At 36.3% G+C, this 26,584-nt stretch overlaps 1 protein-coding gene across 13 annotated transcripts in view; it reads right to left on the bottom strand.

The window, feature by feature from the left end:
• The window catches only part of LOC106083753 (neurexin-1), a 113,564-nt gene that overhangs the window by 8,198 nt on the left and 78,782 nt on the right, over window positions 1–26,584 (bottom strand). For 11 of the 13 annotated variants that reach the window (XM_059362986.1, XM_059362988.1, XM_059362991.1 and 8 more), the window contains one exon: window positions 25,728–26,025. In XM_059362986.1, coding sequence (XP_059218969.1) covers window positions 25,728–26,025 — 298 coding nt within the window. Of the gene's footprint in view, window positions 1–10,794; window positions 15,195–25,727; window positions 26,029–26,584 lie in introns of those variants that run through there. The other 2 variants (XM_059362990.1, XM_059362989.1) reach the window with 2 other exon arrangements.

Genomic DNA, 26,584 nt, shown 5'->3' with positions numbered 1-26,584 from the left:
GTAGCACATTGTATCCGTGACAACTCATAAAATACACAATCTCCTAGAACAATGCTAAAGCTAACCTACAATAGCAAAATTTTTTTCTTGCACACAGAAAAATATATCAAAAAAAATGTTCAATTAAATATTTTATTGAAAATAAAAATTTTTTCAAGTAAAAAATTATTGAATCAATAATTTTTTTAATTGAATCGGGATTTGTTTTTTTTTTCAATTACGATTGTGATTGAAAATTTTGTCATTTTCAATTAAATAATTAATTGAATCAATCATTCAATCTAATTGAATCTTTAAAAGGTTTATAGATAAATGTGATTGATTTATATATTGTTTTTCATAAAGGGAAAACCGCTGTTTTCATTGAATTGGCGAACGAATCGAGTGACAAAATAATGTTAGTGGTCTAGGCAGTAAGTTGTTTGTTTAATAAATGGTTTCATTATTCAATAGAGCTGGAAACTATTTTAGACTCAACTGACTGCCCGTTTTTGAAAAACGTTCTATATATAAAAGGTCAAACTCTCCCACAAATAGTCTTTCGACTAACTTTTTAAGCTTCTAGACGCAATTATGATCTTATTTATGATCAAAATATGCATATTAATGGCATAAAGGCTGCTTTAGCTTCGATCTAATTATAACACACTCTATTCGGGAAACATTGTTTTTCGTTCGTGAATTTTAAACTCAAACGTAATCCTCAAAATTCGTATTCTAGGACTTTTACATTTGTGAGCCATTTTGCATCGAAATTGAGGATGCGCCCATACAAACTTTGTGGGTTTGTTAAATTATTTGTACAAACAAATGTATGAAGATACAAACAAACACAAACACAATTATCATTTTGTGTACTAAAGAAATTAAGTCTTCTTTTGAATTTAATCACAATCGAATTTAATTAAGATCATTTGTGTCCTAAAACGGGGTACCAGGAGTTTATTTAACTCATCTTTTCAAATTTCATCAAAATTGGATAAGAAATGAACCTTATGTGCCCTCAAGAAGTGGTATACATTCGTATAAAACATTTATTGATAAGAACAACTACAATAGAATATTTATAAACACATTTGTTGTGAGCCCCAGCACACTTTCATTTCCTTAAATACTGTGTGCAGTGTGGTTTAACTCGCCAGTTGCTTGCTAGTTTTGTCGACCATTTGAAAAGATCGCACTAACCAACGCGTCTTACTGCTTTGCGCTCTTATCACACTCATTATTTATGAATGAAATTTGAGAGGCAAAGCAAGCAAAAAACCCGGAACTTTGGTTCACACTAGTGTCGTCTTTTGCGGTTCTCTTGTAGTTTCAATATCAGGTAATATCTTTTCTCCAACAGATATATAGCTTAGGGCAATAATTTTCGATTTTATTTTATTTATTTGTCACTTGGATCTTCGTTTTTGGGCACACACATATTTTATAATATATTTTTTAATATTTATAATTAATTTTTGCCAAGCATTATTAGTGAGTGACTGAGTGACCCAGGGTGCGTATGATGTATGATAGTCTGGGCATAATTATCAAAAATAAATCATGCACACCCATGTCCAATAAACTTTATAAAGAAACTAGCTGAACCGGGCCAGCTCCGCTGAGCCTTCTTTTACTTTATATGGAGCAATTTCTACAATTAAAGAGCTTCTAGTGAAATACCATGCTGCGAAAATAGTATATCATTTGACTAACAGTTTAACAATATAAATGCCTTTATCTGAATCCCATATGATCTTTATTGGGCTACGAATTTAAGTTTGGATGTAAGGTGCACTTCATTTTTAAAATACTTTATTTCAGCCTGATATTCTCATGATGTCTGACTCTTGGCCCTGAAAATATATCAGCATCTTGCTCTTCTCTCAAATACTATTTATTTAATCCCCACATTGCCATTGGTTTAATGGGAGTTTACAGGATGAGTCGTCCCCCAAACAGATGGCCCTAAAATTGGTTATCAAATCCGTTTTCTAATCTCAAATACCATTTATTTAAATCCCTTATTGCCAAAACCAGCTAATATAACCGGCTTGGGGTATGGGACCTACAAACTATGAATATCGAGCTCTACCGTCTTGAAGACCCAAATTGTCTTGGTGAGCAAATACGTTCTATTTGGGGGTGGTTATGGTGGTGGGACGTCCCCTAGACAGTTGGTCCCGAATATTGATATCAGATTCATGGTCTACTCCCAAATACCTTTCATTTGAGCCCCATTTTACCATAGTCGGCAAGCATGACCCGTTTGGGGGATGGGGCGGCCACTCAGTGACTTGGCTTTGAAAACATATATCAAATTCGTGTTCTACTCTAAAAAACCTCTTATTTAAGCCTCATATTGGTCAGCAAATACTTCCTATTTGGGTGGTGTTATGGGAGTGGAGTGTCAGATTTGTGCTCTACTTCCAAAGACTTTCCATTTGAGCTCCATATTGCTATGGTTGTAAATTAGTCCTCTCTGGGGGATGGGCGGCCCTCAAACTCTTGGTCCCACATCTGGATATCAGATTCGTATTCTACACTCCATACCTTTTATGAGTAAATAAGTACAGTTTGGGAGTTGTTTTGGGGAAGGGGTGGACCCCCAGTAACTAGGTCCCATATTTGGATATCAGATTCGTATTTTACTTCATTTGAGAGGGGTGATTTTGTGGGGTTGGGGTGGTCCCCGAAGCACTTAGTCCGACAATTGGATATCAGATACGTTTTCTAATCTTAAGTACCTTTAATTTGAGTCCAATATTGTCGTGATTGGTATATATATATGGTAAGTTTTGGGGTTGAGGCGGTCCCCCTAGGTACCCTATCCCAAATTTAGATACCAAATTATTGTTTTTAGGTTACTATAAGAGAACACACAAAATTTGGCTTAAATCGCACCACACATTTCTAAGATCTGGCGTTTCTTCAAATTAGGGTATGGGGGAGGGTCCGATCCCCCTTCAGATATCATTATGTACCATCTAAATTTGAACGAACAAGGCTCTTTAAGATGACTTGAATCATAAGCGCAATAGCACCATGACCCATTTGACATCTCCCGCTGATGATTTTTCTTGGTCGAAAATGAAATCGCGATACGGGAAACCAGTCAAATGCTTCTAGCAACAAAACACTTTTGCTGACCTTTAAATGTTTTTTGCTATACTATTCTTTGAATAGAATGCATTAAAAATGGTCTACAGCCGGACAAAATCCTGCAATGAAATCTCAATATGATTTTATGACCGAAAAAAGAAAGCGCAAACAGAAATATATATCCAAAAAAAAAAAAATAACAAAAATCTGAGTAAAATCGTAAATTATGGCCAAAGCTATATCTCAAAAACAAGAGCAGTCGGAGAAAACTGTTGCCGTATTTAGAAAATACCGTGCCAATGTTGGTTTGAAGCATCAAAATGATCAGAGGCAACAAAAGCCGTGTTGACCAGTGTAATGCAGCCATCAAACATTCCACCGAGGAGACTTCTCTCAAACCTGCTCTGGACATCTGTGCAGAAATTCGTTGAACTGAGAACTTGGCATTTCCATACTACTTTTACAGCACCGCACTGTGTAGCACAAAAATAAAGTAGGCTTATTTTCTGAAATGGCCTATAACATACTTTTAAGGTCAATCCAAACGTTTTCAAAGTTTGAAATTAATAAAAAAATTAACTTTTAAATTTGTCGATTTTTTTTTTTGCTTGCTCATATCTGTACAATTTATTTAGCATCGATTGTTAGTATTTCCTTAAAACATAGGGGAATCTTAAATTAAACAGCATTTTAAATAGAATTTAGAATAAAATATTATTAATCAAATTTCATTTGTTTAGCCTTATAATGTACATAAATACGGTTGTTCATTTATACACGATTGTGGAGTACATGTTATGCGGAGGATATTTACACAATTGAATAATTACAACAACGTATTGACAAATGTTGGTACATACATAAATATGTATATATATGTATGTATGCATATTGAAAAAAAAATAACAATCCATGTAGTCAGTATTTCTATTTGGTTAAGAGGACAGTGTGAATAGAATGCGAGAATGAATCATTTTCCAATCAAATACTTGGTTTATCCCTCCCCATATATGAGTGATATTTATTATTCCAAAAATATATTCCTTAGTTGCCAAGGTGGCAGAAAAAAAATTAAAAAATCATTGAAAATTATGTAGTTTTCAATTTATAAAACAAAAACAAAAACAAAAACAAATGTTTCTAAATTAAAATTTTAATTAAAAAAAATTATACACAGAAATTTAATGCATACCAAATTTGCAAAACATCAAACTTCCTTTTCTCCGATCTTAATGCAATTTTTTGTCACTTTACAATTCGCAATGTTGCTACAGCCCATCGAAATAATGATGTCACTGAACGGAAATTTGAAACAAAGCTCTTTTCTGCTTATAAATTCGAAAACTATTATATCGAATTGTGTCTTGCGAATTGTGAATGCGAACTTGCGAGTTTGCTTCTGAAGGCTGCAAACATTTCTTTAAGATCTGTGCATTTGTCCATCAAAAAGCACATGCTTAACTACTCTAACGTTTTTTAGAGCTGCTCGATTCAAGCTAAGCACAATTATATGGGAATATCTATCCATATTTTTTACACCCCCACCGTAGGATATGGGGTATATTCATTTAGTCATTCCATTCGCAACACATCGAAATATTAATTTCCGACCCTACATAGTATATATATTTCGGATCGTCGTTAAATTTTAAGACGATTTAACGATGACCGTGTGTCTGTCCGTCCGTCCGTCTGTCTGTTGTAATCACTCTAGAGCCTTCAAAAATTGAGATATTGAGCTAAAATTTGGCACAGATACGTCTTTTTGATGCACGCTGGTTAAGTTCACGGACGGGCCAATCGGACCATATTTGCATATAGCTGCAATATAGACCGATTTTCCGATAAAGGGTCTAATGCCCATAAATCCTTTATTTTTAATCCGATTTGAAAGAGTGAGTAGCTTAAGGCATCCCCACATCTGAGCCAAATATGGTACAGATCGGACTATATTTAGATATAGCTGCCGTATATATCGATCAGCCAATAAAGGGTCTGAAACCCATAAAAGCTTTACTTATTACCCGATTTCGCTGAAATTGTAAACAGTGGGTTATTTTAAGCCTCCCAACATTAGACCTGATAGTAGTTTTAGACATCCCGACATCTGAACATAATATGGATTAAAACGGACTATATTCAGATATAGCTGCCATATAGACCGATTACTTTTTAACCGATTTCGCTGTAATTTGAAACAGTGAGCAGTTTTACGCCTCCCAACATAGGACCAAATATGATTCAGATCGGGTTATATTTAGATTTAGCTGCTGAAGTCCATAAAAGCTTAATTTTTAACCGATTTCGCTGAAATTTTAAACAGCGCATAGTTTTCGGTCTCCCGTCATCCGCCCCAATTATGGTTCGGATCGCACTGTATTTAGGTATAACTGTCATATAGACAGCCGACTAAGGGTCTTCATTTATTACCCGATTTTGTTGAAATTTGAAATTCAAAATTCAACAGTGACTTACATTTAGTGGGTAACTCAATGTACGTGCCGAATTTGGGTGCATAAGTTATCCAATGTTCACCGCATTGCGACGAAAGGGGGTTTACATATATACCCGAGGTGGTGGGTATCCAAAGTTCGGCCTAGCTGAACTTAATGCCTTTTTACTTGTTTTTTGAATAGAGAACACAAAGTGCATGTTTAGTCGGATGTCTTCAAATTTGGCACAGACGTCTTTTCAAGGCCAGAGACAAAGATCGATACACAGTTTTCATTTTGTTGAATATGTTATTTTCGCTAAGAACGATCCTATTTACTAAGAAACGTTTCGACAAAATGGTAAAAAAGTTGTCACTTCTATGAAAACAAAAAAATTCCAACCAATTATGCTTTTATTTTCAAAATTTCAAATTTTTTGTCACATTTTTAATCGAAAACAACAATCTCGAGGAGAAGATTTATCTTCAAACATATGGCATGCCAATGGGCAACCCCCTCTCACCGACTATAGCTAACATATTGTTAGACACAGTTTTAGTTTTGGGGGAACTAAGAAGCCGAAATACGTGGACGACCTTTTGGGAATATTCAAAAAACAGGATGAGCAGGAAATACTAAGGCTACTTAACACATATCACACGAAAATTCAATTTACATTGGAAATAACATTCTTGGATATGAAGATTATTAGACAGGAGTACAAAAAAAGGTGCAGACTGGTACACGAAGGAAACGGCATCTGGACGAATGATGAACTACAGCTCAACACAACCTAAAGGGATGAAGACAAATATGGTAACTACAATAACTTTCTCAAAAAAGTTATAGACCTTAGTGACGAGCAATACATTACACGCAATATAGCAAAAATAGAAACCCCAAATTGATATGAAACAATTTTCCACACTCACTTATAAAGACTCTAATTCAGAATGTAATTCACCCAAAAAAAAAAAAAAATTGAAAAATCTTCGGAAAATACTTATTTTCACAGTGTACCATATACATTTCCAAATTAACAGAGAACAATGCTTTGGCACCAAATAGAGACAATGAAAAACAAGTAACCACCTCGGGTATATATGTAAAACACCTTTCGTCAAATTTCGGTGAAAAATGCATACCTTATGCCACATAGCAGCTATATCGAAATATGTTCCGATTTGGACCTAATACTTATAAGTACAAGTCATTGTTCAATTGTGTATAACAAAATATTGGTCTTTTAAGTAGCTATACGTAAAAATTAACCGGTCTGAACCAAATACGCCACGGATTCGAAAAGCCTAACATAAGTCACCGTATCAACTTTCGGTGAAATCCGATTATAAATGCGCCTTTTATGGGGCCAAGATTGATTCGGACTATTCGGTCTATTTGGTCAAGTTCCAGAAAAATGTCGAAGAGATTAACACAACTCACTGTCCCAAATTTCAGCGACATCGGACAATAAATGCGCCTTTTATGGGCTCTAAACCTTAAATCGTGAGATCTGTCTATATGGCAGCTATATTCAAATCTGAACCGATCTGGGCCAATTTGAAGAAGGATATCGAAGGGCCTAACACAACTCACTGTCTCAAATTTCGGCGACATCGGACAATAAAATCGTCATTTATGGGCGCAAGATCTTAAATCGAGAGATCGGTCTATATGGCAGCTATATTTAAATCTGAACCGATCTGGGCCAATTTGAAAAGGGATATCGAAGGGCCAAACACAACTCACTGTCTCAAATTTCCGCGAAATCGAAAATAAATGCGCTTTCTATGGCCCCAAAACCTTAAATCGAGATATCGGTCTATATGGCAGCTATGTCCAAATTTGAACCGATCTGGGCCAATTTGAAGAAGAATGTCGAAGAGCTTAACACAAATCACTGTCCCAAATTTCAGCAAAATTGGAAAATAAATGTGGCTTTTATGGGCCTATGACCCTAAATCGGCGGATCGGTCTATATGGGGGTTATATCGAGATATAGTCCATCTTCAAACTTAACCTGCTTATGGACGAAAAATGAATTTGTGCAAAATTTCAGCTCAATATCTCTATTTTTAAAGACTGTAGCGAGATTTCAACAGACAGACGGACGGACATGGCTAGATCGTCTTAGATTTTTAGGCCGATCAAGAATATATATACTTTATAGGGTCGGAAATGGATATTTCGATGTGTTGCAAACGGACCGGCAAAAATTAGCCGGAAGTCGATTCCACATACGAACGGTTCGGGCGAAATAAGAATTCTCTCTATAATGCATTGTGCGGTCAGCTGGCCAATCAATTACAAACGGGTGTGAGTTCCTGGGTCCTAGTATCCCTGCCATACATTCTTACATCAGGAATAAGAAGACTGATATCAGACGAACACAAACCATGAAACGAAGATGAAGAGAGGTAATAGAGTTGGATACCCCACTGTCCCCAATCAATGCCATCGCTCTCCTCTGTACAGGGTCCAGTAGCTCCAGGGATGATTTTGAAGCTCCAGCCCATACATGTGAGTTGTACTCCATTTTCGGCCTTATGAAATTGATGTAGATATTAAGAAGATCAGACGGAGTGAATTAATTCGTATACCGTTTAATGAAGTCTAAACACTTGAGTGCTTCTTTCGACACTTCAAATACATGTTTAGCCCAAAGGACTTCACTTTGTATTTTCATGCCCAGAACATCAAGAGCTTTTGAATGCTCAAAGATGATCGTAATGGGTCAGCGAATCGTTTATGTGACAACAAGCAGCACTAAGTCTTCCGTCCATTAAAATCTACTCGATTCATTCGACCCCACTCAGAAATGGCCACCAAATCCTGGCAGAGTGTATCGTCCATAACTCGCCTCTTGTCCTCAATCTCTCCAAGACTCGGCCAATGGTCGAATGAGTACGAATGACAGAGATTATTGTCATCCGCAAATGAGTAGATCGAATTTGATGTCTGACCCAACAGAATGTTGATGAAAATTATAAAAAGAGAAGGAGAAAGAACAGAGCGCTGGGGTACACCTGCGGTCAATTTGTGCTCATTGGATGAGAACCCATCTATAACGATCTCTGAGAAAGCTCGAAATAAATCGAACGAAGCCATTACCGACACCAAATGCGACAAGCTTTGATAGTAGTGCACCGTGCCAGGCTCTATCAAATGCCTTGAAGATATCCAGAGCCACAACCTTACTCTCACCAAACTAGTGGATTGAGCAACTCCAACGTTCCGACAGAATTGCCATGAGGTCGCCCGTAGAGCGATTTCTGCGTAACCCATACTGTTGGTCGCTAAGAAGGCCATTAGACTCTGAATACCTCACAATATGGTGATTAACCATGCTCTCCATGACCTTGGAGAGAGCGGAGCATATCGCAACTGGCCGATAATTCGCAAGGTTGACTTTAAAGCTGTCAGAATTCTTGACAGAGAGAGGAATGAAAATAAGAGGTATACTCGTGAAAATTTACGTATACAACAGAGTATAGAGATGTCGATGAACACGAAAGAGGGCAAAGATAATACAAAGCTAAAGTATTCCGTTGCAATAGTTTAGAGGGTAAACATAGTTCTGTGATATAAGTTTAGAATTTTTCGCTGCAATATTTTACATTTTATTTATTTTTTATACCCTCCACCATAGGATGGGGGCATACTAATTTCGTCATTCTGTTTGTAACTCCTCGAAATATTCATCTAAGATCCCAGAAAGTATATATATTCTTGATCGTCATGACATTTTAAGTCCAACTAGCCATGTCCGTCCGTCTGTCTATCGAAAGCACGCTTACTTTCGAAGGAGTAAAGCTAGCCGCTTGAAATTTTGCTCAAATACTTCATATTAGTGTAGGTCGGTTGGTATTGTAAATGGGCTATATCGATCCCCGTTTTGATATAGCTGTCATATAAACCGATCTGGTATCTTGACTTCTAAAGCCGCTAGTGGGCACAATTCTTATCCGATTTAGCTGAAATTTTGCATGAGGTGTTTTGTTATGACTTTCAACAACTGTGTTAGAATAGTTCAAATCGGTCCATAACCTAATATAGCTGCCATATAAACCGATCTGGGGTCTTGACTTCTTGAGCCTCTACAGGGAGCAATTCCTATCCAATTTGGCTGAAATATTGCGTGACGTGTTTAGTTATGACTTCCAACAACTGTATTAAGAATGGTTCAAATCGGTCCATAACTTGATATAGCTGTCATATTAACCTATGGCGTCCTAGAGGACGCAATTATTATCCGATTTGGCTGAAGTTTTGCATCAGGGGTTTTGACATGACTTTCAACAACTGTGCTAAAAATAGTTCAAATCGGTCTATAACCTGATATAGCTGCCATATAAACAGATCTGGGGTCTTGACTTGACTTCGCCACTAGAGGGCGCAATTATTATCCGATTTAGCTGTTCTCTTATGACCTTTAACATACGTGTAGAAAATGGCATGTATCGGTTTATAGCCTAATGCAGCTCCCCTATAAACCGATCTCCCAATTTTACTTCTTCAGCCCCTAAAGTGCGCAATTCTTACTGGATTTGGCTTAAATTTTACACAATGACTTCTACTATGGTCTTCAGTAGTCAGTTCAATTATGGTTCGAAATAAACCATAACTTGATATTGTTCCAATAACAAAGCAATTTTGTTTGCCTAAAAAGTGAGTTTGGTATGTGCTCGACATATGCGATCCATGGTGGAGGGTATATTAGATTCGGCCCGGCCGAACTTAGCACGCTATTATTGGGTTGCCCAAAATTTTCAACGCCGACTATATGAAAAATTCGAAATTACTTTTTGGGCAACCCATACTTGTTTTTTATTCTAAATGTGTCGTGATGTCCAGTTTTTTTTAATAAAATAAGAGAATAATGCAAATGTAGACATATGTATGTAAGTAAAACTGTAAACTTAAAAAAACAGAACAAAATATTTTAAATGCGTCTCTTGTTAGTAGATTTCATTAAATAAACTCTGGAAAAAGTTGGACAATAGCCGACGAAACGTCGAGAAAAGGATGAAATAAACTTAGATTAAGATAAAGATTATAGAACAACAGCGGTCACTATCAAAAATAATACAATCTTAGATTCGTTAGAAAATTATGAATCAAATGTTTTTTTTTTGAATATTTATAAATTTTCAATTAGATTTTTAATGGAACAAAATTATTAAAATAGTTTTCTGTATATAAACACTTAAAAAGTTTTAATTAGGAAACCTAAAAGTAATCACAATTAAATTGATTTTTTTTTATAATTAAACCATTTCGCTTAATAGCTATTCGCACAATCCTCCAAATAACCCAAGATATTTTTTATTAAGTTTGAAAATAATATTTTCAATCATTGTGTAATGCTTTCAATTTGGTGTTCTTAAGTGATAACGTAGTCCCCAACGTATCATTTGTTAAATTTTTGTATTGTGATAAGAAGAGTAATAACATTAAATTTTTAATAGAAGCCTTCACATACATAGCATTAGAGGAACGCATGTGTATTTTTTATAGTATTAGATATTTTTCATATTTAGAAAACAAACAGAAAATAAATAATGTTGAAATAGCTTTACTTCGACTTTCCACTTGATGATAATACAGAGTTATAGATTTTTTTAGGTACAATAGATCTGGGTAAATAAAATTAAAAGCATGTCACATCCTTTATCACTATTAACTGCACGTGACATGACATCCATCGTCAAATCCAAACAAAAAACGGAAGGATGTCATTGCGTAAGTTTGTCTATCTATCTATGAGTGTGTCTAAAACTAGCATCCGCCTACAGTATCTCTGAAGGAAAAAGGTACATATGTATTTACGCGTCTTATACGATTCCTGTACTGGGTTTTTGTACTTCTATAATTTTCTTTATTTTTTTGGGAGACATCTTTATTAGTTCGTACTTTTCTGTTTTGTTTTTCAATTGTTTGTTTACTTCAATAACACTTTAACACTTGGAAATATTCGCAAAAAATATATGTATATATGTGGGTCTGTGTTGTCATCTTATGTGTCATCCTGAAGGGCTAAAATCGAAGCATGACAAGTCGAAACTTTTCCAAAACTTTTACTGGAAAAATCAGCTTCTTTATTATAAAGAACATTTCGAGCTTTAACCTAAGAGGCTCGCGAATTAGTAACCAGCCATAACATCAAAACGACGAGAGAATAGCCAAAGTCAGCTTATTGCACATCTGAGTAAACATTATGCTCTAGTACTAGGGTTTTGCAAAGGGAGCTCCCGCTGTTTTAAAAGACGGAAATTGACAGCAGGGTCTTTCTGATATTGATTTGAAAATTTTATGTAAAGAAATTAACAGCTTGGCCTACGCTTGGTACGGTCTTTTAAATTGTAAAAGTCTTTCGAAGATTATTCGTTTACTGGACCAATTCGTTGCTGGATTATTCGTTTGCTGGACCAATAATAAGTGTCTTGTGTCTCTTCAGTTAAGAAAAAGGTTGAGTATTTGAGCATTTATACTCCTTGTAATTGAGTTGACACTCCTCGCATAGTTTAAAACTTGCCACAACTTTTACAAGTCGCTCACATACTTCTTTAGCAGCAAAAGAGGAGAGAGAGAACCAAAATGACGTATCAATATGAAAAATTTGCCCATGAACATTCCACTAAGGAACAAGGGCAAAATGACATTTCACTTATGTTATTATATCACAAAAATTTTTTTTATGAAAAAAAGGTTATTAACGTCATGGCTTTGATTTTAACCTGCTGCCGGATGAATGTTTTCTTTTTTTTAATTTTTTTGTGGCACTGCATGTATGAATTTTTAGACCATCCCGGGCTATAAATGAAAATTTTTGTAAAAACAAAAGTGCATACCCTCCATTCTTTTTACCTTTGGATCCCAATAAGCAAAATAGCAAATGTTATGTCGGCTCGGTTAACAATTACATCCCAACCCGCATCCAAAGTGGAATGTATGTGCTTTCTAAGGAAAACAGTTGAGTAATTTAGGCCCTAGCATAAAATTGGTAAACAAAGTACACCTTGATAGGAAATTTATTATAAATCCAGTAAGAAAAGGCAAAAGTCGGGCGGTGCTGACTATATAATACCTTTTATATGTAGAACTTATTTCGAAATCTAGTCAGACTTTAATTTGGATACCAATTGAAATGGCAATTTAGGATTTTGTAAGATTTTCCTACCATAGGACAAAATATTTGGATTTGCACATCTTTAAATGGCCATATCGGATAAAATATATATATGAGAGTTATATTGATGGTGGTTTTTATTGCCTTAAAAGTCCATATCGGATGAAATGTACACTTTGGAGGTATATCTAAATTAGGACTGATTTTAATGAAATTTTGCGCACGTTAGGTCAATTTAAACGTCTCATGTAAAATCGGGCGAAAATTGTGGATTCTACAGCCTTAAAAGGCCATATCGGATGAAAGATATATATGGAAGCTATATCTAAATCTAAACCGATTTTTATAAAATTTTGCACACATATGGAGACGTCAAATAAAGCACCTCATTTTGTCAAGATCGGACCAAAATTGTGGCTTTTACAGCCTTAAAAAGCCAAATCGGATGAAACATATATATCTAAAACTGAACCGATTTTTATGAAATATTGCACATACATTGAAACTTCACAAAAACGATTCGATGCCAAATTTGGTACAGATCGGACCAAAATTGTGGCTTCTACATCTTAAATAGTTCAAATCGGATGAAAGATATATATGAGAGCTATATCCAATTCTGAACCGATCTTTATGAAATTTTGCACACATATGGAGACGCCAAATGCCAAATTTTGTGAAGATTGGACGAAAATTGTGGCTTCTACAGCCTTAAAAAGCCATATCGGACGAAAGATATATATGGGAGCTATATCTAAATCTGAACCGATTTTTTCGCTGCAATCAATAGCGTTTGTCCTTGGGCCAAAAAAGTGACATGTGCAAAATTTCGTGACAATCGGACAACAAAAATGCGACCTGCACTTTGATTACAAGAATATATGGACTCACAGACGGACATGACTAAATCGAATAAGAAAGTGATTCTGAGTCGATCGGTATATTTATCAATGGGTCTAGCTCTTTTCCTTCTTAGCGTTGCAAACAAATGCACAAATCTATAATTCCCTGTACCACAGTGGTGGTGCAGGGTATAAACACAAACCATATCCTGCACCACTTCTTGTGGCTGTGATAAAATGTATGGTCCAACTCGGAAATTCCTCGTTAGTCGGCTTAGCCAAGTCCGTCTGTTCGCATATCCTATCTGTGTCGTTTTTTCGTAATCAAGGTGGGGATCGCATTTGTTATTCAATCAGAGCCCAGAATTAAAATCTATGAGTCTTGGCAATTTATGCTAACAAGGTCGATCGTAGTTACTACAATTTTCAATCGATAAGCACCAAATTTAGTACGGAATGTTGTATTATCCAACTGAAAGCCCCTGATAAGTTTCATCCAAATCGGTAGATAGAAAGCACTACATTCAACTTTGGACGTGGTGCCGGGACGGTCTTTTATTAACCCATCGCCAAAACAAAAGCAAACTAAATGGGGGGTATATGCATTCCAAAAAAAAAAAAGAAACTTTTTGTCTTTAGGGACACATTAGATGGTCATGTAATGCTCCTGTTGTTGTGAATTCATGTAAATATATTGAAACTACCTACAATGGGTTTTTGTTATTTATAACTTATTTTATATTGTATAATATATATTTAGTATTTTTTTTTTTCATTAATATATAATTATGTTTGCATGTATGTGACGTATACATAGATGTTTATACGATGTACACACACACACACACACAAATATGCTATACATGAATATATATAACAGCTGAACTGATTAATCCAAGGAACTTTAACTTTATTGCTTGTAGAGATAGAGAGATGGGTGGGTGGGGAGATGTTTCAGTTGTTGTTGTATGTTATGTAGCCAAGCAGGCAGTCTCGAATCTTATCTACACTCTGGTGCACACCTACACACCAAGCTGTCGTTTGTGGGTGTGGGAGTGCTTTCGCTCGCTTTTACTCCTATGTTTTTGTATTGGTGGATGTAAGTATTGATCTTAAATGATAATCGTTGCATTTCTTTCGTTTCTTTTGTTGCTGTGGTTGTTTTTGTTGTTCTATTACTTTGGTTTGGTGTATTCGAACGATTCGTATATGTGTTTTTGTGTAACATTTTATGAACTTTTTCTTTTGGTTTACTTTTGGGGGTATCTTAAAGATAAACAATCTAAGATAAACTTTTATTGGTTTTTGGTTGTCCCATTGTGTGATTCGAACCGTCAGACGTAACGCAAAACAAAAGCAAATGGTGGATGGTTGGTGGTGGTGGTAGATTAGCTGTACCCAATTTCAACTTTGACTTAGGACTCTGAGACAGGAGGTGGCTGACATGTTCACATTGTCGGTGAGTAAACCGTTGCTATTTCAAATGTATTCTTTGGTGTTCTGTATGTGGTGGTGGTCGTGTATTCTGATTTTGTTTAGATTTAGAAGGGGGTGGGGGAGGGGCATATCATTGCATTCCTGTCTACAAGTGCTACAAGTTTCGGTTTCTTTGATTTGCTTAACTTAGCTTTTGGCTTGCCACGCTTTAATGAGACAGCCGGTGCACAATCACGGTCAGTAGGATTATTAGGAAGCAGAGTTTTAGTTCTGAAATAGATAAGTCCAACTGTTTAAAATGCTTTGCAAAATTTTGTTTTTGTTTTTAGCATTTTTTGAATTTGAAGAAAGTGTCCATGGCTGACATGACATGAGGGAGATAGATAGAGAACGATAATGCCATGATTGAAATGAGAGAAAGCAGTTGGGAGAATGTTTTCTTGCATAGGGTAAAGGATTGGGAAGAATTCAAACTACAATGAAGATGTAATTTTTTTTTTTAACTGATTTAGAAAGCTTCGATTTGAGAAACACAGAAGAAGCCATAGAAGCGAATGCAAGTAACAAATTCAGTTTCCGGGAGGCATAAACAAAATAGGCTTATTGTTTTCTCGCTCGCTCCACCATTGCCAACAACATAGTGCAATGCGTTTTAATTCGGATGAACGACAATCATTTGTTACCAAAAAAAATATAGCCAAATGTAAAAGCAAATGCAGACCAATCTGCATTGTTAAAATAGCACAATTAAGCAGACAAAGTTAAGCTTGAATATAGTTTCTTAATTTGTATGTGTTTACCAAAACAAGAGTAAATCAAAAGCGTTAAGCACATTAAATATAATAGCCCTGTTTTATTTAAGTACCGTACGGTGCACAATGACATCTATCCAGTACAACGTAGTGCTGGATAAATTATCATTGCAGGCTTTTGTAGAACATCTGCCTTCAGGATTGCCATGATATATTTTTCACAATTAAGTGTGGCCATCTGCGGAAATATCTCTACTGCGAATGGCACAAATCTCAATAAATTTTAATTGATATGTTTCGTTAATTGTATTTATAATTTTACAAATATTTGCACTTTTCCCTCTGGCACTGGATAAAATTTTTGCGTTTTATTTTTGTCTTTCACGGTCTGTGTATCCAGTACTAAAATAAAACACAGCAATTATTGAATTGAAGTTAGATAGATGCAGGCACTTGAAATTGTTTGACTTGCTTGCAAAATTGCAAAATTAACTCATCCAGTCAAGAATTCACCGCCTCACCAACACAATAGCCACCATAACCAAATATTTCTCTATAGCTTAAATAGTACATGAAACCATGCACTTGCAACTGTGTGTTTTGGTTGGTATACAGCAAATTTATATACCATTTCGAAACACTCTGTTTGTAATAACTCGAAATGATGATCTGCGACCCCATATAGTATGTTTTCTATATAAATATTCTCCATGATCTTGACATTCTAAGTCGAACTAGCCATGTCCGCCCGTCCATCTGTTCAAATCACGATACCGAACAAACGAACGAAACGAAACGAAACCAATTCTCTGATTTGACATCTTGGGCCGTCAAAAACATATTGGGTTGGCCAAAAAGTAATTGCGGATTTTTTAAAAGAAAGTAAATGCATTTTTTATAAAGCTTGGAATGAACTTTAATCAAATATACTTTTTTACACTTTTTTTCTAAAGCAAGCTAAAAGTAACAGCTGATAACTGACAGAAGAAAGAATGCAATTACAGAGTCACAGCTGTGAAAAAAAATTGTCAACGCCGACTATATGGAAAATCCGCAATTACTTTTTGGGCAACCCAATAAAATGCTATAAATAAATATAGCCCTTATATAAACCGATATCGGGATTTGAATCCTAAACGCCTCCAGTTTGATCTAACACGATGAAATACATTTTTAACGGATCTAGCAGAGGTATTTTAAACTGATTTAGTTTACATTGGGTACGCGTAGCTCATCTATGCTCTCTTGCTACCTCGTAAATGTCGGATTCATAAAAAATCGATTCCCCCATTTGAGTACTTGAGGTCTTGCCCGATATAGTATCGTCGGAATGATCCAAATACAAACTGAATGTACCCAAGGTTCGGTGGGGTCGAATTTGGCTTTCGAATTTAGCTTCATACATACCCTTTTTGTAGATGTGTTAATAGCAGTTAAAAATAATATTTTCTTGTGATAGAGTTTAAAAGATTTTAGAGATAATAGAAACCTTAGGAATCCGATAAATGTGAGGCTTGCAGACAATTTAATGCATTCCAAAAGAAAGTAAGACAACATTTTTGCGATTGGCTTTTACAGTGAATTAATTTAAAACAGAATGCAATGCAAATCCAGACCAGGGGCCGTATTACCGCATACGTGTAAAATTGTTTAAAAGGGGACGCAATAAAACAAATGGCGAAAATAAATTTTTGTGATAAACTTCTTTTAAAGGAATATCATTTTCAATTCTGTAGGAATATGTGATAATGGCTCCATCTCATCCTAGCTTGAAAGCATAAACATATTCCTGCCTGTAATGTGTTAGTTAAATAGGAATATATGTCTATTATGCCTGTCTTAACCTTGCATTGGCTTTAGGATTCTGTTGAGTTTTTATACCCACCACCGAAGGATGGGGGTATAATCATTTTGTCATTCCGTTTCCAACACATCGAAATATCCATTTCCGACCCTATAAAGTATATATATTCTTGATCAGCGTGAAAATCTAAGACGATCTAGACATGTCCGTCCGTCTGTCCGTCTGTCCGTCTGTCTGTTGAAATCACGCTACAGTCCTTAAAAATAGAGATATTGAGCTGAAATTTTGCACAGATTCTTTTTTTGTCCATAAGCAGGTTAAGTTCGAAGATGGGCTATATCGGACTATATCTTGATATAGCCCCCATATAGACCGATCCGCCGATTTAGGGTCTTAGGCCCATAAAAGCCACATTTATTATCCGATTTTGCTGAAATTTGCGACAGTGAGTTGCGTTGGGCCCTTCGACATCCTTCGTCAATTTGGCTCAGATCGGTCCAAATTTGGATATAGCTGCCATATAGACCGATCCTCAGATTTGGGGTCTTAGGCCCATAAAAGCCACATTTTATATCCGATTTGGATGAAATTTGGCACAGTGAGTTGTGTTAGGCCCTTCAACATTCTTCGTCAATATGGCCCAGATCGGTCCAGATTTGGATATAGCTGCCATATAGACCGATCCTCCGATTTATGGTCTTAGGCCCATAAAAGCCACATTTATTATCCGATTTTGCTGAAATTTGAAACAGTGAGTTGCGTTGAGCCCTTCGATATCCTTCGTCAATTTGGTCCAGATCGGTCCAAATTTGGATATAGCTGCCATATAGACCGATCCTCCGATTTATGGTCTTAGGCCCATAAAAGCCACATTTATTATCCGATTTTGCTGAAATTTGAAACAGTGAGTTGCGTTGAGCCCTTCGACATCCTTCGTCAATTTGGCCTAGATCGATCCAAATTTGGATATATCTGCCATATAGACCGATCCTCCGATTTATGGTCTTAGGCCCATAAAAGCCACATTTATTATCCGATTTTGCTGAAATTTGGGACAGTGAGTTGCGTTGAGCCCTTCGACATCCTTCGTTAATTTGGTCCAGATCGGTCCAAATTTGGATATAGCTGCCATATAGACCGATACTCCGATTTATGGTCTTAGGCCCATAAAAGCCACATTTATTATCCGATTTTGCTGAAATTTGGGACAGTGAGTTGCTTTGAGCCCTTCGACATCCTTCGTCAATTTGGCCCAGATCGGTCCAAATTTGGATATAGCTGCCATATAGACCGATCCTGCGATTTATGGTCTTACGCTCATAAAAGCCACATTTATTATCCGATTTTGCTGAAATTTGGGACAGTGAGTTGCGTTGAGCCCTTCGACATTCTTCGTCAATTTGGCCCAGATCGGTCCAAATTTGGATATAGCTGCCATATAGACCGATCCTCCGATTTATGTTCTTAGGCCCATAAAAGCCACATTTATTATCCGATTTTGCTGAAATTTGGGACAGTGATTTGCCTTAGGCCCTTCGATATCTTTCTTCTATTTGGCCCTGATCGGTTCAGATTTGGATATAGCTGCCATATAGACCGATCTCTCGATTTAAAGTTTTGGGCTCATAAAAAGCGCATTTATTGTCCGATGTCGCCGAAATTTGGGACAATGACTTGTGTTGGGCCCTTCGATATTTGTCTTCAATTTGGCTCAGATCGGTCCAGATTTGGATATAGCTGCCATATAGACCGATCTCTCGGTTGAACAATGACTTGTACTTATAAGCATTTGGTCTAAATCGGATGATATCTATAGAGCTGCTATGGGGCTTAGGGTATGCATTTTTCACTGGATTTTGACGAAATGTGGTTCACATATATACCCGAGGTGGTGGGTATCCAAAGTTCGGCCAGGCCGAACTTAACGCCTTCTTACTTGTTTTTTCTCTGCATATACTTTGTTATGTGGCACGCAAAGATCACGAAATATCCATTTTGCTTCTTTGAAAGTCCTAGGTGTATCAGAATATAGTATGGTAGCGAAAGTCTGTGTTGTTGAATTGGCGCTCATGAGCCGCAATCATTTTTGTTGTATCTGGAGCAAAGTATTTTGGACATTGAGCTTCATATATGATTCAATCTCAAAAAAAAAGCGGAATAAGTCTTTTGGCATTATTTTCGATTAAATAAATTCTAGTTGCTATTAAAAATTAATTTTCCCAACGTTGATTAACGTGAAATTATGTGGAAAATTCAAGATGCTTTTGAATGCTCTCCAAGCGACTGGGGTAAAATTTTAGTTGTAATGATGAAACTAACATATGATTCTGATTAAATATCACAAACAAGTAAGAGCGTGCTAAGTTCGGCCGGGCCCAATTTTATATACCCTCCACCATGGATCGCTTTTGTCGAGTTCTATGCGCGGTATCTTTTTTTAGGCAAACAAAGAATATTGAATAAGAACTGTTATGCTGAACATTGTGGAAGTCATTGTGTAATATTTCAGTTCATTCGGATAAGAATTGCGCCTTGTAGGGGCTCAAGAAGCAAAATCGGGAGATAGGTTTATATGGGAGCTGTATCAAGCCAATGATCGATTCAGACCATATTAGACACGTATGGTGAAGATCATGAGAGAAGCCGTTGTACAAAATTTCTTCCAAATCGAATGGGAATTGCTACCTCTAGAGGCTCAAGAAGTCAATACCCACGATCGGTTTATATGGCAGCTATATTAGGTTATGTACCGATTTGTGCCATTCTTAGCACAGTTATTGGAAGTCATAACAAAACACCTCATGTTATGAGGTGTTATTGGAAGTCATAACAAAACACCTCATGAAAAATTTCAACCAAATCGGATGAGAACTGCGCGCTCTATTGGCTCAAGAAAGCAAGCTCCAAGATCGGTTTATATGACAGCTATATCAAAACATGGACCTGTTTGATCCATATTTAGCACAATTGTTAGAAGTGATACCAAAACACCACGTATATGGCAGCTATATCAAAACATGGACCGATTTGGCCCATTTACATTCCCAAGCGACCTACACTAATAAAAAGTATTTGTGCAAAAGTGCTTCGAAGTGTTTTCGACAGACAGGCGGACGGACGGACAGACGGACGGATGGTCAGACGGGCGGACGGACGGACGGACATGGCTAGATCGACTTAAAATGACATCACGATCAAGAATACATATACTTTATAGGGTCTTAGACGCATATTTCGAGGTGTTACCAACAGAATGACGAAGTTATTATACCTCCATCCTATGGTGGAGGGTATAAAAACAATAGCTAAACGTCTTCTTCTACAGAACCGTGAACATAAGAAATTTGTGTTTTAGTTTATCTTTAGTTCCTTTGAATTTATCGATTGTGAATCCCACAGTAATAAGACTTAAAGGTATGGGGAAACTATTTTTAGTTTTGCTAATTTGTAAACCAAAACATGTGATTTGATAGTATTTTACCACTTAACATAAATCGATAGACAATAAAACAAAAACTAACGAAGCAGACATTCCCCTATTAATATAGTAATTTTTGTTTTGTTTTGTTAATTTGGTTTACCAGTATGCTAATCTTTTCAAAATCATATCGAATTAAAACTTAATTAAATTTTGATTAATCAGCATGAACGAATGAGTAAAAATAAAAATAGATTCATAATGAAATGAAATGAGCACTCTGTCAATCTGTGCACAAACATCGCTCAAGGTGATTTGTGTACAACTCTAGTATTTCTTGTCTATTGTGAATGATAGTTATCTGATTCCAGCTGGTGTTAGAATGTGTCATCTCTCCTTTCTATTCTTTTTTATTCCTCAATATTCCTGGAGTCACTTAGTATAGCAAATGGAAGCAGAATCCCTTAAAAAGAGTTTTGGCGGCGATGGTTTATCTCTAGTTTGGGGGCCCTAAAAGGTTTTCAATTAAGCAATCAAGTCATATGAATATCGAATTTCAAGTATATATTGCTGCAGTAATCGGATCTTAAAATATGTAAATGACCAAACGAAAAGTTTCTCGGTACAAATTATTTTCTTCAATATGCATAGGATGTTTATAAGCATAAGTTGGGAATTGTTGTAAAATCCTATACCTCATACATCTTTTTGTTTAAGCTTATTTTATATATATCCGTTATTCCGTTTGGAACACCTCGAATTATTAGCCCTAAACCACATAAAGTACATATATTCTTCATCGTTATGACATTGAAATTCGATTTTGCATAAATACTTCTTGTTAATGTATTGTAGTTCGATTGGGTTTCGGTTTCCATTTCAAATGGGCCAAATCAGTAAATTTTTAAGTTATATGCAACAAGTTATACGTCCATGAACATTCCGTGGGTATAAACTTCTCACATGTCAATGAGAGCTATGCCATTTAAATTTTAAGCTCAATAGCTAAGGCTTTTTATAGCCAAGTCCGAATGGCTCGACATGGGGCATTTGTCGTTAAAATCAAGGGGCAGCCGATCTTCATGAAATTTGGCAAGTATGACTTATAGGTGTAGAAAAAGAAAAAGTTGGACCCGCGAAGGACTTATGGGATTTTTAGAATTTTGAGCCCCCATTAAACCTAGGCAATAAATAAATTACACTCACTTGTGGCGTATGAAGACATCACATCGAGGTTTAAAAGGAACCAACATTATCGGCAATCCCTGTATAGCGCCAATGACAACAAAAGGGAGCACGTCCCCCAAGGAGGCATTTTTGGTCACTAGGGGGTCCAGGGGTCTTAGCCCCAGAAAAGGACATCTCGTTCTTGGGCTCATAATTATGGGGGTGCGTTCTATAAAGTGAATTTTTCCACTAACTTCGCATTTCGTTTGTAACACCTCGAAACAGTTATCTTCGACCCTTCAATGTATAAACATCCTCAATCGTCTGAATATTCAAAGTCCATTTAGCCGTACCTGGAGGCCACCGTAGCGCAGAGGTTAGCATGTCCGCCTATGACGCTGAACGCTTGGGTTCGAATCCTGGCGAGACCATCAGAAAAAATTTTCAACGGTGGTTTTCCCCTCCTGATGCTGGCAACATTTGTGAGGTACTATGCCATATAAAACTTCTCTGGAAAGAGGTGTCGCACTGCGGCACGCCGTTCGGACTCGGCTATAAAAAGAAGGTCCCTTATCATTGAGCTTAAAACTTGAATCGGACTGCATTCATTGATATCTGAGAAGTTTGCCTCTGTTCCTTAGTGGAATGTTCATGGGCAAAATTTGAATTTTTTTATCTAACCGTACCCGTCCGTTCAACAGGTAGTCGAAATCACGATACCGTCGAAACGAATAAGGCTATCCGCATGAAATTTTGCATAGTTCCTTATTGGATACATTGGTTAGATTGATTTTAATTTTTATAAAAAAAGTTTAAGGGCTTTCAAACTGTTCGAAAAAGGAGTTTATCTAAAAAACGTGTGCAAATTTTTAATATTTTTAAATATAATAAAACAAAGGAGTGAAATTTTCACTAAAATAATTAAACAAATTTTGTCCTGTGATACAAAATTCAATGTTTTTTTTTTAAACAAAATTTTAATCGAATTTTTCCCAAATACACTAAGTCAAGTCATTTCTTAAGACAATTTTTTTATGCAATTTTTTAATACAGCTTTTCAATCAAATCTTTCCTAAAGACAAAATTAAAAAAAAATCGAAACACGATTTCAAGTACATTTTTAAAGACAATATTTCAAAGCAAATTATTGAAGACAAAATTTTATCGAAATTGTCTTAAAATTTTTCTAAAGGAAAACTTTCAATAACATTATTTCTGAAGACAACATTTCTATGAAAGTTTTTCTAAAGGCTAAATTTAGTGGAAATTTTCTTTAAAGACTGAATTTTATTGAGATTTTTTCTAAAGACAAAATTTCAATGACATTTTCTAAAGACATAATTTTGATCAAATTTTCACTAAAGACAAAATTTCAATGAAATTTTTTCTAAAGACAATTCTTTTTGAAAACAAAATTTATACAATTCTTTTAAAAACAAAATTTCGAAGAAATTCTTTTTAATGGCGTTATTTCTTCCATAGATAGAATTTTTATGACGTTTTTTTCTCAAAAGACCAAATTTCAATGAATTTTTTTCTAAAGATAATATTAAAATAGCGATAACGTTAAAATATTCAAAATTCTCTTTGTATCCTTTAATATCTGCATAATAATAACTTAACTTCGTTTTTCATTCATTTTGTGTGCCTCTTTTTTGTTTAAATTAACTAAACTTAACTTCCCATGTACATTCCATTAAAGAACAGGGGATTTAAGATCATCAGTGATCATTTTATGTCGGGTCCGAACGGCGTGCCGTATAGCGACTCCACTTGGTAGAAAGTATTAACATGGCAGGATACCTCACAAATGATGCCAGTTTTAGTTTAGGGGAAAACCACGGCAGAAATTTTTTTTGATGTTCACCCCGGGATTTGCACCCAGGCGTTGGGCGTCATAGGCGGACATGCTATCCTTGAAATGAAGAATTGAATTTTCTTAAATCAATTCATTTTGTTGTTGGTTTACCCAGCTGAGACCAACGTGTTTTTATTTCTTGCTTCTATTTCAAAACAAAATAACAAAAACACTTTAAAGAGTCTCGACATTTGTTGCAATGCTGCAATGAGCGCGATTTCGGCCTTTACCAAGGGCCTCGTCAGACTGCTATGCCACCAAAAGAGTACATGCTTCCACCTACGCACTAATTAGTGAGATTGCACTGCTCAGAAGCATGTCCTCTGAATGAAATGTTGGGTCTTGTTATTCAACCTCTTCATATAGTAAGGGAAAAGTTAAATTCTAACAGCCAACATCTTTCAAAAAGACTTTTGTTAGAAGAACACACACAAACCCAGAAGACTTGTTATCCATACAAACTTCGCTTGCCATAGAATAACTTATGGGCATAGTAACCACCGTAGCGCAGAGTTTAGCATGTCAGCCTACGACGCTGAACGCCTGGGTTCAAATCCAGGCGAGACCATCATTAAATTTTCAGCGGTGGTTATCCTCTCCTAATGCTGGCGACATTCGTTAGGTACTATGCCATGTAAAAACTACTCCTCAAAAGAGGTGTTGCACTGCGACACACCGTCCGGACTCGGCTATAAAAAGGAGGTCCCTCATCATTGAGCTTAAACTAGAATCGGACTGCATCCATTGATATGTGAGAAGTTTGCCCCTGTTCTTTAATGAAATGTTCATGGGCAAATTTGCAATGCATTTGCATAGTTACCACATATTTCTCGACGTGCCGATCGTGCCTTCATCCATTCCTTTGCGCTTCTCTAGTTTGGTCACAAAAATATTTCGCAAAGGAATGGAGTTGAAAGGAATGGATTTTCTTAAATCATTTAGAAAACACCAGAATTGGGACTGGAAATATACAACAATTTGCTGTTTTTTCGCCTACCGGCAATGACTTCAAATTCCATGATCACTTGTTCTCCGCTTCATTGTTTAACTTAGAATTGATAGTAATATGCAGATATATTACTCAAATGCCTTTTACTGGACTCGAAAAACAAACAAAAACGGCATTCCAGAAAAATTTTTTAACTTGATGAAAATTCAATTTTTCAACATAACGCCCAGAAAAATTAATTAGTTCCCAAATACTTTTTGCAGTTTGTTTCATTTCACAATGAAATAAAGTCCAAACAGTAAAGACGAAATTAAGCTCAACTAAGACGAAGTAAACCGTTTCTGCTGGTTGAAGACAAGACTCGGCATTCACTGCCTCTCAGACGCTAGGGATACAACGAGGAATATATCTGACAGAAACGACATTGCTTTTACCCTGTGTGCACATTGGTGCAACTCGGCACAGGATGATAACTTCTCCAACCTACATACAAAACAAATTGAGGTCTGGTTTAATTGGCGATTGATATTGAAAAGGAGATATCTATGATTGAATTACTCGCTTCTCTTAATACTCTTAAGTTCAAGACCTCGTGTGATTTAAAAGTTAGCATGGTTCAGGTTTGGAACGGGCCTGAAATTACCTCCACACCGTTTCCCACGCTAAATTGTTCAAAATTGAAACATTAAGCACTCATCAGCTGTCATCGACTTCTAGCTGTCTTCTCCTTTCTTTTAGTGCATATGTATGTCTATGGATGTGTGAGAGATAGATGTCAAATAATGAAATGACACACAAACAAATACACGTATGTTATGGAAACAAGAACTAGCTGCGGCGATTGTACTGGCTTACCTGCGCCCTTGGCTGTGCTCGTTGAAGTGAACTGTTCTGTGGTCTCGCCATAATCTCCAGAGCCGTGTATACAGTCCTCATCGTCACAGGCACGCTCTGTGCCGTTCGTTTTGTCCGTGCTGACATTTTGTGGCATTGTTGTCTGTTTGGTGGGTGGCACATAGACGGGGGTAATGAGGTCATCGCCACTTGACTCGAAGGGTGGAGTGCACTCGTCCTCGTCATCATCGCGGCAACCTGAACCAGCGCCAGAGAAGATCAAATCGTCAATAGCTCCCGGATAGCCACTGGCCGGTGTCTGCTTGGGGGAAGAAAAATATGAAGCAGGAAGGCGAACATTAACGATGATTCCAAACGTTTAAGTTAGTAGCATGTATTGTAATATTGATGGTTGGTTATGTATAGACATGTACTATGTTGATAATAAGTATATTTGTATGTGTATATATCATATGTAAGTATTTGTCTGCATGAGTGTTAATGCATGTATAGAGTATATGCAAGGGCAGTGGTAGTATAACAAATATTAGCATGTCTGTTAATACGAGTTTGGTATGATAATTGGAGATTGCAATGAAAAGTTTAAAACGGATTAAAAGTAAAATTGCAGTCAGTGATTTATGCTTGAAGGGCAACGATTTGCAATACGAAAACCGTATATTTTTATAGCCACCACCATAGGAAGGGGGCACATAGTTTTCTGTTATGATTTTCAACAACTGTGCCAAGTACGGTTCAAATCGGTATATAACCTGATGTAGCTCCCATATAAACCAATCTCCCGATTTGACTTCTTGAGACCCAAGAAGCTTACATTTTCATTTCGATTTGGCTGAAATTTTAGCCCAGTATTCTGT

This window comes from Stomoxys calcitrans, chromosome 2 (assembly GCF_963082655.1).
Source record: "Stomoxys calcitrans chromosome 2, idStoCalc2.1, whole genome shotgun sequence".
Classification (NCBI taxonomy): Eukaryota; Metazoa; Arthropoda; class Insecta; order Diptera; family Muscidae; genus Stomoxys; species Stomoxys calcitrans.
This window is presented reverse-complemented; position numbering and strand designations above follow the sequence as displayed.